This window comes from Theropithecus gelada, chromosome 12 (genome assembly GCF_003255815.1).
Source record: "Theropithecus gelada isolate Dixy chromosome 12, Tgel_1.0, whole genome shotgun sequence".
Classification (NCBI taxonomy): Eukaryota; Metazoa; Chordata; class Mammalia; order Primates; family Cercopithecidae; genus Theropithecus; species Theropithecus gelada.
The window spans coordinates 99,149,049-99,167,027 of record NC_037680.1 but is presented as its reverse complement, the minus strand read 5'-3'; the positions used below and the strand labels follow the sequence as shown (position 1 = coordinate 99,167,027).

Here is a 17,979-nt window from a genome sequence, read left to right as displayed (position 1 = left end):
TTTTAAAGATACAGAAATATAACTTTAAAGCTTCTATTTTTTGTTAGATCTGTCACCATGCCAGAATGAAAGTGAAGAGATTAGATAATCACGCCATGGGGCAGTGACTCATCTTCTGAAACATCATCCTCAATATCTCTTTATAAGCATCCTAATAAGAAAATCCATTTGCTATCTTTTTTGGCCAAATGTCTAAAATTCTTTTGAGCCCAAAGATAGGTTAAAAACCTTGATACAGGACAAAGGAGAGAAATAGTGAATTGATTGATGTGTTTCAGCTAATTTAACCAAAGCTTATCCCATACTGTGGGGTTTGTTGAGGTTTGTTAACCCACTTATGCTGGAGGTTGCAAATTTTTGTGTGTGAAAAATCAGACCTTGGCGATGACCTTGAGCGCTAGGATATAAATAACTCCCACAAGCTTTGCATTCCAATAAAGGAACACTAGTTATAAATGGGTTAAGAAGGGTAGATAAGAAACAGTTAAGTAGAGTACACGGTTAATAAATGCCATAAGGACAGAAATGGAACACAAACCAAAATAAATATGCAATAGAAGAAAACTATGGGCAAATCATTTTCATGCTTGAAGCCCCAGTTTTAGCATCTTTAAAAAAATATTGTGCTCCTTATGCCACTTAGCTGTGTTCTTCTAAGAAACAACCATGGCAGCTTCCCCTGGTAGACAAGGTCTGGGCGCAGGATCAAATCCACCTTGCCACTTAATCCAGTGTGATCTTGGGCAAGTTATTTAACCTTTCTGTATTTCAGTTTCAGGATCTGTAAAGTGGGTTGGTGATAACTATTTCTCAGGATTGCTGGTAGGATTAAGTGAAGTAAAACATGTAAAGCACTCTGACAGTGAATGGCATACATACTACATGTTCAATATAGGGTATGGCTTATCAATATTTGAAATATTACTATTCCAATTTAGAAAATGATACTGCCCATTGTTATGAAGCTCAAATAAGATAATGAACATAGATGCCTATAAAAGCAACAGAAGATGTACAATACAGGTGAGGACTAATTATAATTGTGAAGAGAGAGAACTTGATACAAGCATAAATTCTGCTGAGCTACTTCAGACAGTGTGAGTTACCCTTAATGTAACAAAAGATCTTTAAAAGCAATAAAACCTGTAGGGGCTTCATCCAGTGACAATTCCCAAATTAATATAAAATGTGGCAAGCTTTGGCAATCCTGAACAAAGCTGGCTTCCAATGAGTTTTGGGTGAGATAAGATGTTCAATACAAGACTTCCAGCTCTGTCCCTTATGTAATTAACAGTTCTTAATCCCTACCCCTTTGAAGAAGCAGCCACTAATATAGGGATATCCTTTACTGAAGAAAGACTGCCTCAGCAGGAAGTTGATTGCCCTGGCTGGCCCAAGTACCAGAACCTAACCCTAATCCACCCCAGGCTCCCAACCTCGCCCTCACTTAAGGGACTTGCCCTTCCTTTCTTCCTTTCGTCTACCTTCAACTCTGGAGCCAAACCAAGTATCTCTCATTATTGTCTCTGTAGCCCATCAGAGAGCACCCCTAATCCTAACACGCCTACATACACACGCACACACAAATACATGCACACACACACAGATGCACACACGCAAGCACACCTGCACCTCCCTCTCCCCCTCCCTCCCTTCCTCTCTTCCTCTCTCCCCTTGGAATGACTTCCACTCTCATCCCAGGCACTGGCAGGAATGCACACACTACCTCAGCTTCTCACACTGCTTCTCACACTACATTAGGCTTCTCACACTGCCTTACAATGACCACACAGAATAACTACAGAACTCTCAGCACAGGGGGACTGGTGAACCAGGCCATTTTAAAAAGTCAAGAAACAGGTGGCCAAACCTCAGGACAAACTGCAGATTCAGAGGTTATTTCTTCCTTTCTCGGGCAAAGATTTTATTTGCCTCACTCTATGACAAAAGCTTGTCATTTTGCCTCAAACAGGCACTCTGACACTTTGAAATGAGGAATACAAAGCATAAAATAACCACCAATAATGGCAACCAGACAGTCCCCTAACCACAGCCTTCTATAGAGTCTAGAGGTCTTCCCAGCTCTCAGGGAAAGTTTTCCGCCCTCAGTGGGGGAGATAATTGGCCATGAGCGGATCAAACACATTATAAGGTATTCCTGTGTAATGTACTTCTCATCGTCTGCCCCACTCAACCATTATTAAGGTTTTGGGATTTAGAACACACACACACACACACACACACATATATACACCTGTATACATACACTGACACATATACACACCTATATACATACATTCACACATATATACATACCTACACACATATATACACACGTATACACACACATATACACATCTATACACACACATATACACACCTATATACATACATGCACATAAACACACATATATATACACACACACCTATACACACATACACACCTATATACATTTATACACACATATACACACCTATATACATACACACACATAAACACATATATATACACATACCTATATACACACATATACATACCTATACACACATACACCTATATACATAAACATATATGCACCTATGCACACACACACATATACACACATACACATATATACACACCTATATACACACATACACATATACACACACCTATATACACACACCGATATACACACATCTATATACACACATACACATATATACACACCTGTATACGTATATACACACATATACACACCTATATACACACACATACATATATATACACACTTATACCTTACACACGCACACACACGCACATCTTAGAAAATAAATGACAGTGGGAAAGATACTCAAGCCCATGGGTTTTCCACGGGCTTTCAGATCTTAAGAACAGAAGGACCACTCCCATTCTCTCTCTCCTGCCCCCATCCTGCCTGCTCCATGGACACAGAAGTGGCCTCAGAAACAGGAGGGACAACTGGACTAATGTTCTCTTTATGATTTGCAAGATGCCTATGCTTTTGCAGACTCTCACATTATACTTTTAGACAGAAGCTAGATTTCAAAAGAGGGCTATGGGGAGACAGGGATGGGGAGTCCCACGTGGAGCCAGGGGCAGTTGCTCCCTAGTCCCTCTGTCACCACGTGGCGAAGGGTTTGTGTGGATACTGCGCCCTTGCCACCCCTCACCCTGACCCAGGACATTGCTGCTTTATTTCTGTCCCCTGCCCCTGAGAACATTCGAATTTATGAGCCCTGATCAAGTCCACTCTACTTGCTCCACAAATGAGAAAACATAAAGCCCACCATAGGAAAGTCACTTGCTGAAATCTTCTCTTTTATACCCAACCAAGTGCTTCGGAACCTCTATTTCTAGTGCAGAATCTTGAGTCGGGGAAACAGTCTTGTCTGGAAGTTCCCTCCACCAGCTAAATAACCTTCGACCTTAGAATTGGTTGATCTTCAAGACTCCTTCACCTTCATGCACTAGTCACTATGCGTTATCATGCTCAAATAGCGACCTGCAGAGTCCTCCACATGCCAGGCCTAGAGCTCCGTGTACACTCGAGATATTCCCACGATGATTCTGGGGAGGCACATTATTCACACAATTTTACAAATGAGGAAGGTAAGGCTCAGAGCAAGGGCACACAGATGGGGCCTGGACTGTACCTGAGCTCAGGTCTCTCTGATACCAAACCTACATATCTTGCATATCTTGCGTATGCCTTGCTGCCTTCCAAATGTCTACCATCTCCTTCAATGAGTCACAAAATCAGAACTCATTTGGCCCTGAACAAAATTAAATGCTAGGGTTACCAGTGAAACAGCAGAAAAAGGCTCTGCCTGGGATTGTCACATGGTTTCTGTGTATTTGCAGCTGCTCCTGCTACACTAGACGTTCCCTCAAGGAAGGTGCCTTGCTTTATGTGTTTTGGCCTCTCCTATGTGTATGGTCACTTAATACTGCTTGGAGGTATTGCTCAACAGCTTCCGATTTTAGTTTCTTATCAAATTTTACTAAAATAGGCCTCTTGCGAGGATGCATTTCATACCCCTCTGTGGGTCCTTAGAAAGATCCTTTCTTCTCTGGTCATCCCTTATGCCCTCTCCTACTTTGATCTACCCTTGGGAAAGTATATCTCAAGGTACACAAAATCACAGGTTTGGTTTTTGCAAATAAAACACATTGTTTTCAGAGCAGTAAGAGATAAGCCTGGCCAAGATGGCAAAACCTCGTCTCTACTAAAAATACAAAAATAACTGGGCGTGGTGGTGCACGTCTGTAGTCCCAGCTACTCGGGAGGCTGAGGTAGGAGAATCGCTTGAACCTGGGGGGCACCAGACCTCAGGTGATCCGCCCACCTGGCCTTTAGTTTAGGTTAACTTTGAAGCAAGGATGATAATAGTTCCTCCCTAAAACTGGTCCTCTCCCTGCTGGGGGATGAAAACTGCCTTTGTAAGACTAAGGAAAGGCCACAAGATTAGAATTTTGGAAAAGGCATGAATTCTTCAAAGAGGTAGGCACAAAGGACAACCAGCCACTGTCCCCCAGCTTACCTTGCTACAATTCCCTTACTGCTCAGGGAACACAAGTTGTGTTCACTGCTTTCTAATTTTTCCAAAGTAAATTAGGCGACAAATCCAACTCTAAGTGGTAAAACAAAACAAAACAAAACAAACAAACAAAAAACATATTTGCAAAGTACTTGAATATCAAAGGAAGCAGTTGTTTTAGAAGTAGCATCAGTTAATGAGTAGTGGTAATACTTACAACCCATATGATGATCAACCTTCTGGATAAATAAGGGTCAATATTCCAGTGAGTGAATGGAAGAAATGTGATGTAGAACACTTCTTGGCCCAAAGCAGCTGAAATTTGGAATAGGTAATAGTAGAAATAATTCTTCACGATGTACTTCTGTACATAAGCCTAAAAGACAAAAGTTAGAAGACTCTGTGAGTTCATGCAGTATGTCAAGTTTTAAACATCTCTGTCTAAAACTCACAGGTCTCAATTGCCAAGACGCTGCCTCCTCTCCCGTTATGTTGTTAAGGTATCGTTACTGTCATTGAACACTTTTTCAACCTCAATTTATTCAAACAAACACAGAGGCTGTGATTTTTTTTGTAAAATCAAATAAGTTATATCCAAGACAGAAGTACCAGGAGAAGACACACCAAAAAAAAAAACCAAAAACTTTTTCTTGTATATGCAGAAAGCTAGAAACCTGGAGAAAGTCAACTCTGTTAGGACATTATATCGGTCTCTGCAATAGGCAGAGTAATGCTTCCCTCAAAGATTTCGATGTCCTAAATCCTAGAACTGAATATATTACCTTACAGAGCAAAAGAGACTTCAAATATGCAATTAGTGATCTTTCTATTTTCAAATTTGCATTGATACATAATGATTGTACACATTTATGAGGCACATGTAATATTTTCATCCATACATAGAACACATAATGATCAGAGTGCTTCAGATGTCTGTCACCTCAAACACTTATCATTTCTTTGTGCTGGGAACATTTCAGATATTTTCTAGCTATTCTGAAATATACAATAACTTCTTCTTCTTTTTTTTTTTGAGACGGAGTTTCGCTCTTGTTGCCTAGGGAGTGCAATGGCATGATCCCAGCTCACCACAACCTCTGCCTCCCAGGTTTAAGTGATTCTCCTGCCTCAGCCTACCGAGTAACTGGGATTACAGGCATGTGCCACCACACCCAGCTAATGTTGTATTTTTAGTAGACATGGGGTTTCTCCATGTTGGTCAGGCTGGTCTTGAACTCCCGACCTCAGATGATCCACCCACCTCAGCCTCCCAAAGTGCTGGGATTACAGATGTGAGCCACCACGCCCGGCCTGACAATAACCTATTCTTAACTGTAGTCACCCTATTGTGCTATTGAACACTATAACTTATATCTTCTAATTGTATATTTGTATGCATTAAACAACCTCTCTTCATCCCTTCTCCTTCCCAGCCTCAAATTAATAATCTCGAGGTGGGGAGATTAGTCTAGATTTTCTGGGTGGGCTCAACCTAATCACAAGGATTTCTTTTTTTTTTTTTTTAGAAACGGAAGGAGGAGGCAGAATGGTCAAAGTCAGAGAACCATTTGAAGATGCTAAGCTGCTGGCTTTGATGATGGAGAGAGTGGCTGTGAGTCAAGGAATCTGGATAGCAGCCTCTAGGAGCTGGAAGAAAGCAAGGAGTCAGATTCTTCCCTCCAGCCTCCAGAAGAAATACCACCCAGGTGACACCTTCATTTTGGCTAAATAAGAGCCACTTTGGACTTCTGACCTATAAGAGAATAAATCTGAAACTGCTTTTGCAAAGATTATGAAAGAGAAGAAGTCTAGCCTGGCTGACTCTATCTTGCTTCTAGCCTCACAGGCTGGCTGTAATTGCTCACTCCTAGGCGTAGGCCAGGCTACTCATGGGAGGAATTTAGGTTAGTTTAATTTTGTTTATTTTTTATTTTTTGTTTGTTTGTTTTTTTGAGTCAGAGTCTCGCTTTGCACCGAGTGCAATGACACTATCTTGGCTCACCGCAACCTCTGCCTTCCAGGTTCAAGTGACTCTCCTGCCTCAGTCTCTGAAGTAACTGAGACTACAGAAGTGCACCACCACACCCGGCTTATTTCTGTATTTTTAGAGAGATGCGGTCTCACGAAGTTGTCCAGGCTTATCTTCAACTCCTGACCTCAGGTAATCTGCCTGCCTTGGCCTTTAGTTTAGGTTAACTTTGAAGCAAGGATGATAACAGTCCCTCCATAAAACTGGTCTGCTCCCTGTTGAGGGATGAAAACCACCTTTGTAAGACTAATGAAAGGCCACAATATTAGAATTTTGGGAGAGGCCTGAATTCTGCTAAGACGTAGGAATAGTTAAAGGACAACCAGCCACTGTTCCCCAGCTTGTTTCTACAATTCCTTTATTGCCCAGGAGTCATGTGACCAGAGGTCACAAGGTTTGTAACTTCCCCAATTGCTCCTGTATCGTCATCATCGTCATATAACATCAGTATTGCAGAACCTAAGATTTGTCTTTTGAGATGTTTTCCAGACTTTTGCATTCTGGTGACCAACTGACTCTACCTGGACCCATGATGACTCATGACTCCACTGGTCCTGTGGCCCCCACCCAGAGGCTGATGGGAGTAATAAACTCTCGTCTGCCACTTGGCTAGCTGGCCCTGCATTAATTAAATTCTTTCTCAACTGCAATACAACTGTCTCAGTGAATTGGTTTTATTTGTGCAGCAAGAAGAACCCATTGGGAGATTACAAATTTGCATTTTAAGCCACTAAGTTTGTGGTAATTTGTCACAGCAGCAATAGATAACTAATACAAAGATGTTAGAAAAATCACTTGCCTCTGAACTTTATAAATTCACCTTTTAAACGGGTCTAATGAAGTTAACCCATCATAATGATGGTTTGAGAAACACTTAGCAGAAAGTACACACGAGACCTGTTAAAATGCATTCTCATTTTTAAACATCCTTTTCTTCCTGCTTATCCTGGTAGTGGGCAGAAAAGACAGACTTAGGGAGTTAAAACAGAAAATCAGCAATCTAGTAAAAAATATGGTACACACCTTTACATTATGGTATGTTAACAACTTAAAAAACAAAACGTAGTCACCCTGTTACATGAAACTAAAAAGTAGAATTTTAATGCTACTTAAGGTAGTCATAAACTTTATAAAATAAAATCAAAGCAAAATGCCAACACTAAAACAGGAGAGAAAAAGAGGCATCACTGTTACAGGGAGATTTTTCTCAAGACTCTTGGAGATCTGGATTTTTGTTTTGTTTTACTCTATACAAAGTCCGAGGTTCTTGAATCCCAGGGGATTTCAGAGAACAAGTTATGTTTTTTTATGTATTTATTCTGTAAATATTCATTCTGTGCCTATGATGTCCAGCACCTGTGCTAAGTGCTAAGCATATTTGGAAGAGCCAGGTGTGATGTCTGTTTCAACAAGCTCTTGTGGGAGAAGGGGGGAAGAGTATAATTTGGAGGAATAAATTTTTTAAAGGATCATTGTATTTAAGGCCTTAAAAAAGGCTGAGAGTACTTTTATACTTGAGAAGTAAAAAAAAAAAAAAAAAATGACCTTGGAAACTGCAAGAACATAACTGTACTTGACACTATTGGCTATCAAGCATGCATTCCTCTCTTTTACCTCCCTAAGAGGTTCGCAGTTTTGTTCCAGCATCTCTACCTCCCCCACACAGCCCTGAGGGAAAGTTGACACTGCTCTCTGGGAATGGATCTAGATTCATCCAAAGGAGTCATGAAAAGCATAAGAATTCAGTCTCAAGCCGAGCAGTGCACAGGACTACCGGGAGACAGTTACTGGTCAGGGGTAAGTACGTGTAATCTAAAAAGGGGTCTCCCATCAGGGATAAACTTTACTTCCAAGTGAATTTGAATGAAAGAGAATGGTAATACACCCATCCTAAACAGGAATGCCAATAATGCACAAATGAATTAGATAAGGAAGTGTATAGTTTCACCTCTCTGCTAAGATATCATGGTTGCATTTGCAAAACAAGGACAAGGGTCTGAGACAAATAAGTGACAAATGCCTCTCTCTAGAGTGGAATCATGAACTGCCTGAGGTAAGGACTAATCTCTGCAGGTTCTGTGTACAAATATACAATCCAATAGGCCTGACCTTAAGGCACACCCTATAAAGAGCTCCTCTTTAGCCCACCAGCTACCAGATACACCTGGTAATCTTTCCATCTTTGAATCTTTACAAGGATAAATTTTGCCAAACTGTAACGAACCCCTCGCTGGTATCATTTCATGACACCCAAGTGTTATATGACATGATAAGTACTCAGCAACAATCATTTCCCTACTCTAGAGATCAACCGGAGACCACATTCAATATCTTAATCCTAGTAAACAATTGAAAAGACCACCAAAAATGACAGCAAACTGCTTTAGCGCTACATATCACTAACTGACATCTTTAGACAGCCTTTTTTACAATCTCTCAGGAATTTGTTTTTTGAGGGAAAAGCTAACTATTCTCTAACTCTTCTCAGGAACAGAATAACCAAAGGTGAAGTTTAAAATATCAGCATATATAGATGACATCTCAAGGATTTCTTAGATAACTTCTCTGTATACATGATTGAATAGCTTGAGAGCCAATACTTCCCTTTAAATTCTTGGGGGCTTAGACGAACCTAAATAAAACAACTGTCAGGCCTCTGAGCCCAAGCCAAGCCATGGCATCCCCTGTGACTTGCACGTATATATATATACACACACACACACACACACACACACACACACACACACACACGCCCAGATGGCCTGAAGTAACTGAAGAATCACAAAAGAAGTGAAAATGCCCTGCCCCGCCTTAACCGATGACATTCCACCACAAAAGAAGTGAAAATGGCCGGTCCTTGCCTTAAGCGACGACATTATCTTGTGAAATTCCTCTTCCTGGCTCATCCTGGCTCAAAAAGCTCCCCCACTGAGCACCTTGTGACCCCCACTCCTGCCCGCCAGAGAACAACCCCCCTCTGACTGTAATTTTCCTTTACCTACCCAATCCTATAAAACGGCCCCACCCTTATCTCCCTTCGCTGACTCTCTTTTCGGACTCAGCCCGCCTGCACCCAGGTGATTAAAAGCTTTATTGCTCACACAAAGCCTGTTTGGTGGTCTCTTCACATGGACATGCATGACAACAACATGTACTTGTCTTTTTAATTTTATTTTAAAATTTTTCTTTAGATTCTGGGATACATGTGTAGAACGTGCAGGTTTGTTACATAAGTATGCATGTGCCATGGTGGTTTGCTGCACCTATCAACCCATCATCTAGGTTTTTTTTTGTTTTTTTTGTTTTTTTTTTTGAGATGGAGTCTTGCTCTGTCGCCCAGGCTGGAGTGAAGTGGCACGATCTCGGCTCACTGCAAGCTCTGCCTCCCGGGTTCACGCCATTCTCCTGTCTCAGCCTCTGGAGTAGCTGGGACTACAGGCACCAGCCACTACGCCCGGCTAATTTTTTGTATTTTTTAGTAGAGACAGGGTTTCACCATCATCTAGGTTTTAAGCCCCGCACGCATTAGCTATTTGCCCGGACACTCTCCCTCCCTTTGTCCCCCACACCCTGACAGGCCCCAGTGTGTGATGTTCCCCTTCCTGTGTCCATGTATTTTCATTGTTCAACTCCCCCTTATGAGTGAGAACATGTGGTGTTTGGTTTTCTGTTCCTGTGTTAGTTTGCTGAGAATGATGGCTTCCAGCTTCAGTCATGTCACTGCAAAGGACATGAACTCATTCTTTTTTATGGCTGCATGGTATTCCATGGTATAGATGTACCACATTTTCTTTATCCAGTCAATCATTGATGGGCATTTGGGTTTGTTCCAAGTCTTTGCTATTGTAAATAATGCTGCACTAAAACATAAAACATAAAACAACACATATTTGTCTTTTTTAGAAGAAGAGTTTCCTTTGTAGTAAATCTCAGTGTGTGTGACTTCAATACATCTTTGGAAATAGTAGGAATTTCAGTTCCAGTGTGTGTGTTGGTCCCACTGGGAACAATCAGAGAAGGAAGAAATGGTGGTTAGAAATGGTAGGTAAAATAGAATGCTAGAGAAGAGAGGACCAAAAGCTTGAACTACCTACCTGAGCTGATGGCCCAGGCTTTGATGGCAGGCTTTGAGGAGAGCCACTCTTAGAAATAAAATGCTTCGGTAGGGCGTGGTGGCTCATGCCTGTAATCCCAGCACTTTGGGAGGTCGAGGCAGGTGGATCACAAGGTCAGGAGTTCAAGATCAGCCTGGTCAAGATGGTGAAACCCGTCTCTACTAAAAATACAAAAAATTAGCTGGGCGTGGTGGCGGGTACCTGTAAACCCAGCTACTCAGGAGGCTAAGGCAGAGAATTGCTAAAACCTGGAGAGGCGGAGGTTGCAGTGAGGCGAGATTGCGCCATTGCACTCCAGCCTGGGCAACAGAGTGAGACTCCTCTCAAAAAAAAAAAAAAAAAAGAAAGAAAGAAAGAAAGAAAATGCTTCTTAGCATGCATCTCATCTGTCACACAGCAAATGAAGAAGTGTCTGACAAACAAGAAATGATAAAATGAAAATTACCCACATACCCATTATTACTAGCTGCAAAATGTCACTGATATTCCTCGTGAGTGGTTCTTATTTACTGGTTTACTTTTCTGAAAGTTTTTTTTAAAAAAAGCGTTTTCCTAGGGCTCCTTATTATCTCAGGCTCCCGACCCCGTATTCCCTTTTAGGTCGTAAATTCTTTAAATGCACATTCTTCTAAAGTGGGATTTTTCAGCCATTTCACCTTGTGGTTGCAGAAGAGCTTCTCTATCTTGCTGATATTAGAGTATTCAGCATCGTTTGCAAGGCTACCTTCAATGTATAAATAAACCAGGGAAGAAGGGGAGGCATGCAGATTGACTGCATGGTGGAAGAAAAAGAACACTGAGCCTGTATGACTTACTGACTAAGCTCTGCCAATGAACACCTGAACAGCGCTTTGCTTTCCAAACACACACAAAGGAGTCCTAAATGCAAATGAAATATACCCAGGTCAGTGCCACTGGATATAATAAGGGCTGATCCAGACAGCAGCGGAGCGAATGCCCAGCAGACTTGGCAGCCAGCCCAGCTTTTGAGCTTTCAAAGGAGGAAACAAGAAATAGCTTTCAGTCAAAACAACGTGTGACCTTGGGGGAGTCAATTTGCCTTTCTGAGCCTCAACAGCCTCAACTGCAAAGAATGCAAATCCCTCTAATGGAGAAGGATGAGCTCAGTTGCTTTTTAATGTACAATTTTTTTTTTTTTTTTTTTTTTTACAAGGAAGGAAAGGCTCATTAAATAAAATGTTACCCTAGGGCCTACTATATAAAATAATATAAGATTTAAAGTACAATACTAATTGGCTGAAAATGAAGAATGGTCCACCAAACTTCTATCTGAGGCCAGCTCCACCTCGCCCCACGACAACCCCACGCTCCAGTCCTTCTCTGGAGGGAGCAACCTCTCAGAGTAGAGCAGTTCAGTAATCAGTCTGAAAATCACTGATCTCAACCTCTTCCAGACCCCAGATATCACCTTCCTGTAATTAACTTTTGGTCTCGAGTACACAGGCTATAGCTATTCTGACCTTGAGGTCCTTAAAGAATTTGATCAACTGTAGACCAATGTCATTGCAAGGTCATATTACTTCCTCTTTTTCCTTTTTTCAGATTAGAGCTGTAAATATACATTTTCTTCCAAAGGTCACGTCTAAGATACTCCACCACTTCAACAGAGCCAGGAGGTCACATCTGGGCGGGGTGGGGGGATGGTAATCTGCAACTCTAAGCCATCCAGTTTAATTGGAAGCGGCAGAAAGAGCTTGTTCTCTGGGGCTGAGACAGATAAAATCTACACAGGGTACAACTCAGTCTTCTTTTAAATAATGTTAAGATCCAAAACTCTTTTACAGAACACACCAAGAAGCAGCCTTCCCTCCACAGTGGCTTTGCTTTTGGAGTTTTGCAGACTGACTAGAAGGAAGCAAATGAAATGAATATGGAGTGAGCTGACCTGGCCAGCAGGGAAGAGGGAAGGCCTAGGGGAGAGGGAAACAGATGCCGGAGGCGAAGTGTCTCAGATTGAACTCAGGCTGCCTACGCTCCCTACCTGGATAATTTCACATAAATGACTTAATCTCCCTGAGCTTCAGCTTCCTCACCCGCAAATGGGAATAATAATAGTCCATAGCACACAGAGACTTTGGGAGGATGAAACAAGATCGTGTTGATGATGTGTGCAGGGTACTCAAATCAGAGCAGGCAAAGAAATGTCTCAATAGGACATGGCTGCTGCTGCTGATGATGATGGATGGTGGAGACAGTAGCAGTGAGGATTCTAGGAAGCACTTCCCAATTGTAATATGCATCCGAATGACCTCGGCATCTTGTTAATGAGCAGATTTTGATGTAACCGACCTGGGGCAGGGGTGAGGCTTCTCAGGAGCGCAGGTGATGCTGATTTTGCCATGGTGCTGGCCCATGGACCTCACTGTGAGTAGCTTTAGGATCAAGAACACCTCAGCGAAGGGTTTTTCAACACAAAAGTAAGGCTCTCAGATTTAATCCTCAGGATTAGAGGATGTCTCAACTGGCATTAAGAGAGTAAGTAACATGATCCAGGTGATAGATTAAAATGCCGGTGACAAACCAGAGGGGAATAGTGAGCAGATTCCATGGAGGATCCTGCAACAGTCCACACACAGGAACTGAGTTCAGACAAGCACCTCAACACTAGAAAGTACCAAAGGGAAAGCACGGGTAAGACATGCCCCCCTGAGACAGCAGCCGGATCAAATGACGGATTGATGATGCCGAAAGAAATACGCTACCGCTTTTCTTGCCTTGATTTGAGAGAGGTTTACATAAATACTGGAACAACAAATCAGAAATTAGTTAAGAAGGAGTAACGAAGTTTGAAAGCCTTTCCTAACTTCTCAGAGCATCACAATACCAAAAAGACCAAACCATGTTTTCCTAAGAAGGACTTTTGCACTATTGTCAGAATCCTGGCTTAGAAACAGTTTCTCAGGCCTTTGCAGGGAACATCTGTCATTATGTTTTCTGAAAATAAAAGCTAAAAGGGGAGAAGCTCATTAAGATCAATGGTTTCTGGAAATTCTAAACTTTTTTTCTTTTAACCCAACCTGGCTAGGAAATTGTCATTTTTAGCTACCTCTGGAATAATCTACATTTGACCTAAATAGGCCTACACACTCATTCTCATCAGCTTCTGAGGGTTGTCACATGTCACATGCTTGTCCGAGATCATTCTCGAGGTAGGCCTGAACATCTTTGGGTGCTTGGGATTGTGGATGGTGACAGGAATCAGTCTGTGGTCTGTGGATTGATAGCCATTTATGAAGACCAGGGCCTCCTCCAAAAAATTTCTTCCAAGGTTGGAGTGATGTCCCCGAAGGGAGATTAAGGACTAGAACTCTACGTTGTCTTGTTCGCTGATTTTTTTTTTTGAGATGGATTCTCGCTGTGATGCCCAGGCTGGAGTACAATGGTGCGAACTTAGCTCACTGCAACTTCTGCTTCCCAGGTTCAAGTGATTCTCCTGCCTTAGCCTCCTCCCCAGCAGCCGGAACTACAAGCATGCCCCACCACGCCTGGAAAAGTTTTTGTATTTTTAGTAGAGAGATGGTTTCACCACATTGGCCAGGCTGGTCTCAAACTCCTGACCTCAAGTGATCCGCTCGCCTCAGCCTCCCAAAGTGCTGGGATTACAGAGGTGATACACTGCACCCAGCCTTTGTTAGCTGATTCTTATACTCAGTGTACTTTCAGCCAGAATTTCACCTCTGTAGCCTAGAGACAAGGAAAGGCAAATCTTAAGAAATTTGGTGCTTCTTTTAATAGAACCTATCCCTTAAAGTTTTGATGCCACTGCCCCTTTCTGAAAGACTGCGCTTTGGCAGCATGCCATCACACACCACAGAGATGGAACCGCTGAAAAATAAACACTCCTTCCAAGTTAGTAGAAGACACCAACTAGCATGTTAACACACCAGGTACACACTAAGCAATGCCCAACATTTAAAAAAAATTTGAAGGCCAGGCGCAGTGGCTCACACCTGTAATCCCAGCACTTTGGGAGGCCATGGCAGGCAGATCATGAGGTCAGGAGATCGAGACCATCCTGGCTAACACGGTGAAACGCTGTCTCTACTAAAACCACAAAAAATTAGCCAGGCGTGGTGGCATGCACCTGTAGTCCCGGCTACTTGGGAAGCTGAGGCAAGAGAATCGCTTGAACCTGGGAGGTGGAGGTTGCAGTGAGCCGAGACTGCACCACTGCACTCCAGCCTGGGTGACAGAGCGAGACTCCATCTAAAAAAAATTTAAAGAGTTGTAAACAGCAAAGTTTTTCCAAACAGGGGTCATGTCTACATAGAACATTCATTCCCTGTGTATGCTTCAGTGATGTAAGGTTGACAATAAACAAGACTATTTTTAACTATTATTTTTAAGTAGAGATGCAGTCTCACTATGTTGCTCAGGCTGGTCTTGAACTCCTGGCTTCAAGCAATCCTCCTCCTTTGGCCTCCCAAAGTGCTGGGATTTCAGGCATAAGCTACCACACCCAGCTAGCAAGACTACTTCATTTAGCAATAAGTGCTATGACGAAATTAAAGCAGGATAATGGGCTATAAAGTGATCTATGTGTGTCTGGGGATGCTCGCCACAGAGGAGCCGTTTGAGCTAAGCCCTGGATAAGGAGAGGCGTTGGTTCTTTGGGGGCCTGCAGGTCAGAGAGAGAACCCTTAGTGAAAGGCCCCGAGCAGGAGGCAGCTCTGCTTGCTGGGACGCGTGTGAAAGAGACAGAGAGGAGATGACATCAAGAGCAGACGTGAAACCCAGCCCAGACTTGGGACTGAGGCTGGAAGGAGCAGAAAGCCAGGGGAGGGTTTTAAATGGGAGCACAGCTGGATTTACTCCGGTGAGACTAAAACAAATTTTGGCTCTGAAACAGTGGGATGAAGCTCTGCTTTAATTCTTTTGTTTTTTGATTTCTTAAACTTGGTGAGAAAATATCATTAATTCCCAGTTCTGAACTTAAAAGCCACTGGGGTGAAATGGCATCATTTCTACCATGAGGGAGACCTGTGGTGCTCTGAATTCACAAATCTATTTACTAACCTAGCCCCGTCACTTTTAATTACTCTCATTTTTTTTTTAAAGAGAATCGAGACTTTCCAACCTATAAAGAAAATTAAATGATGATTACTCAGGAAGCCTAAGAAAGATTGACAGTGTCCCTTGAAGGAGAAAACAGAAGGAACAAAAATGCACAAGGGTTTCTTCTTTCATCTTCAAATGCAGATAGAATTACAAGTTGGGTGATCTAGCCGATGTCTAAGCAGCACTCAGGTGATTAAAATTTCAGGATGGCGAGACTGCACATCAATAAAATGTAAGGACAACTTCTTGGAGTCAGAGAGCTTGATAGGGAACTGCACACTCATCACTGTCACCCGCATACTGGGCGTTTGTCGGGATCCCTCTGCTGTGTCCAAGGATAAGAGGGTGGGCTAAGGGGACTGAGGCCAATGTGGCTTTGATTTTACAGTGGAATTTCAGTTGTAGTCTTTTACACAATTTGAACTGTTCTCCTCTTGATAATCTATCATATTTCAGCTCATCCTCTGAACATCTAACATCTTTTCTTCCTTTTCCTCAAGGTGAACCAGGACTACAAATTAAGAAATTCTTGGCCGGGCGCGGTGGCTCAAGCCTGTAATCCCAGCACTTTGGGAGGCCGAGACGGGGGATCACGAGGTCAGGAGATCGAGACCATCCTGGCTAACACAGTGAAACCCCGTCTCTACTAAAAATACAAAAACTTAGCCGGGCGAGGTGGCAGGCGCCTGTAGTCCCAGCTACTCGGGAGGCTGAGGCAGGAGAATGGCGTAAACCCGGGAGGCAGAGCTTGCAGTGAACTGAGATCCGGCCACCGCACTCCAGCCTGGGTGACAGAGCCAGACTCCGTCTCAAAAAAAAAAAAAAAAGAAATTCTTGAAATTGTGAGACAGTGACCCATGGTGGCAACAATGCTCTTCTTGACTCTAGAAAAGGATCTTGTAACTAGAAAAAACACTGCCTCATCATCACTTAAAACCCTGTGCCTGGGCTGGGTGCAGTAGCTCACACCTGTAATCTCACCTCTTTGGGAGGATGAGGTAGGAGGATCGCTTGAGGCCAGGAGTTTGAGAACAGCCTGGGAAACATCGTGAGACCTGTCTCTACAAAAAATTAAAAAATTAGCCAGGTACGGTGGCACACACCTGTGGTCCCAGCTATTTGGGAGGTTGAGGCGAGAGAATTGTTTGAGCCTGGGTGGTGGAGGCTGCAGTGAGCCATGACTGTACCACTGCACTCCAGCATGGGCAACAGAGTGAGACCCTGTCTCAAAAAAGCAAAAAACAGAAAACCTCTGTACTTGAAGGACACAGCATTTGCTTAGGAACCAAATCTGGGCATAGCATAAGGAGAGGGTTAGAAGCGAGACTTTATCTGGATAGGACAGCAATTTGCAGTCATCATTTCAGAGACCAGGGATGTGAACTTCTGCTAGAGAATTTCTTCCACAGACAATAAAATTGGCATCGATACAAAGAACAGAAATAACCACTGCCGTTTTTAAAGAGGGTGGGAGAGCCAGCTGCCCTTTAAATAATCAAAATGTCTTAAGAACTTAACTGTTTTTCAAAACATCTTGGATCCGCTAAAACCTGAAACACATTGAACCGAACATTTTTCCATTTAATTGTTAAGTCCTTGTATGTGCGGGCGGCATTTGGCAGGCAGATGTTTCTGATTCATTTACATTAACTTATCAAAATGATATTTGGAAGAGCTGTATGATGTTCGAGAAGGAGTGTTATAAACTTCAGTTTACTTATTTTCATCCAGGCATTTCCCCTCACCCCAACACACACGTACAGGATTCAGAACTTGGGAGGGTTGATTCAGTCTATCCTAACCTGGCAGCGTGTCCTCACCCATCCCTACCTCCCTTCAAAACACATTTTCTGAAGCATTAAAACACATGGCCAAAATGTAAGAAAGTTATTCAGGCACATACAAAGTTTTTTCTTTGATAATCTTTTATGTACCAAGATTTTAAAAGCAAATAGGTAAATCACAAAAAACACAAAACTGAAGTCTGACAAATTTATCACCGAAGTCAAGGTGGTTTTATCCAAGGGCTTTCCCACTTCCCTCTTTATTTATTTGGGCTAAATGGGCACAAAATGTTTAGCTTGGAATTTTCCTTCAAGACAGTCATATTAGTAGGTGCATGTGTACATGGAGAAGGAGGCTGAAGCAAAACGGTATCTTCATGCTACCCCTCCATTTCTTTCTTTCGTTTTTTTTTTAAATAGAGACAGGGTC

At 42.5% G+C, this 17,979-nt stretch overlaps 1 protein-coding gene across 2 annotated transcripts in view; it reads right to left on the bottom strand.

Moving 5' to 3' along the window:
* SGPP2 (sphingosine-1-phosphate phosphatase 2) overlaps positions 1-17,979 on the bottom strand; it is a 135,161-nt gene that overhangs the window by 78,646 nt on the left and 38,536 nt on the right. For both annotated transcript variants that reach the window (XM_025404574.1, XM_025404575.1), the window contains one exon: positions 4,760-4,918. In XM_025404574.1, the coding sequence (XP_025260359.1) occupies positions 4,760-4,918 (159 nt within the window). The remainder of the gene's footprint in view (positions 1-4,759; positions 4,919-17,979) is intronic.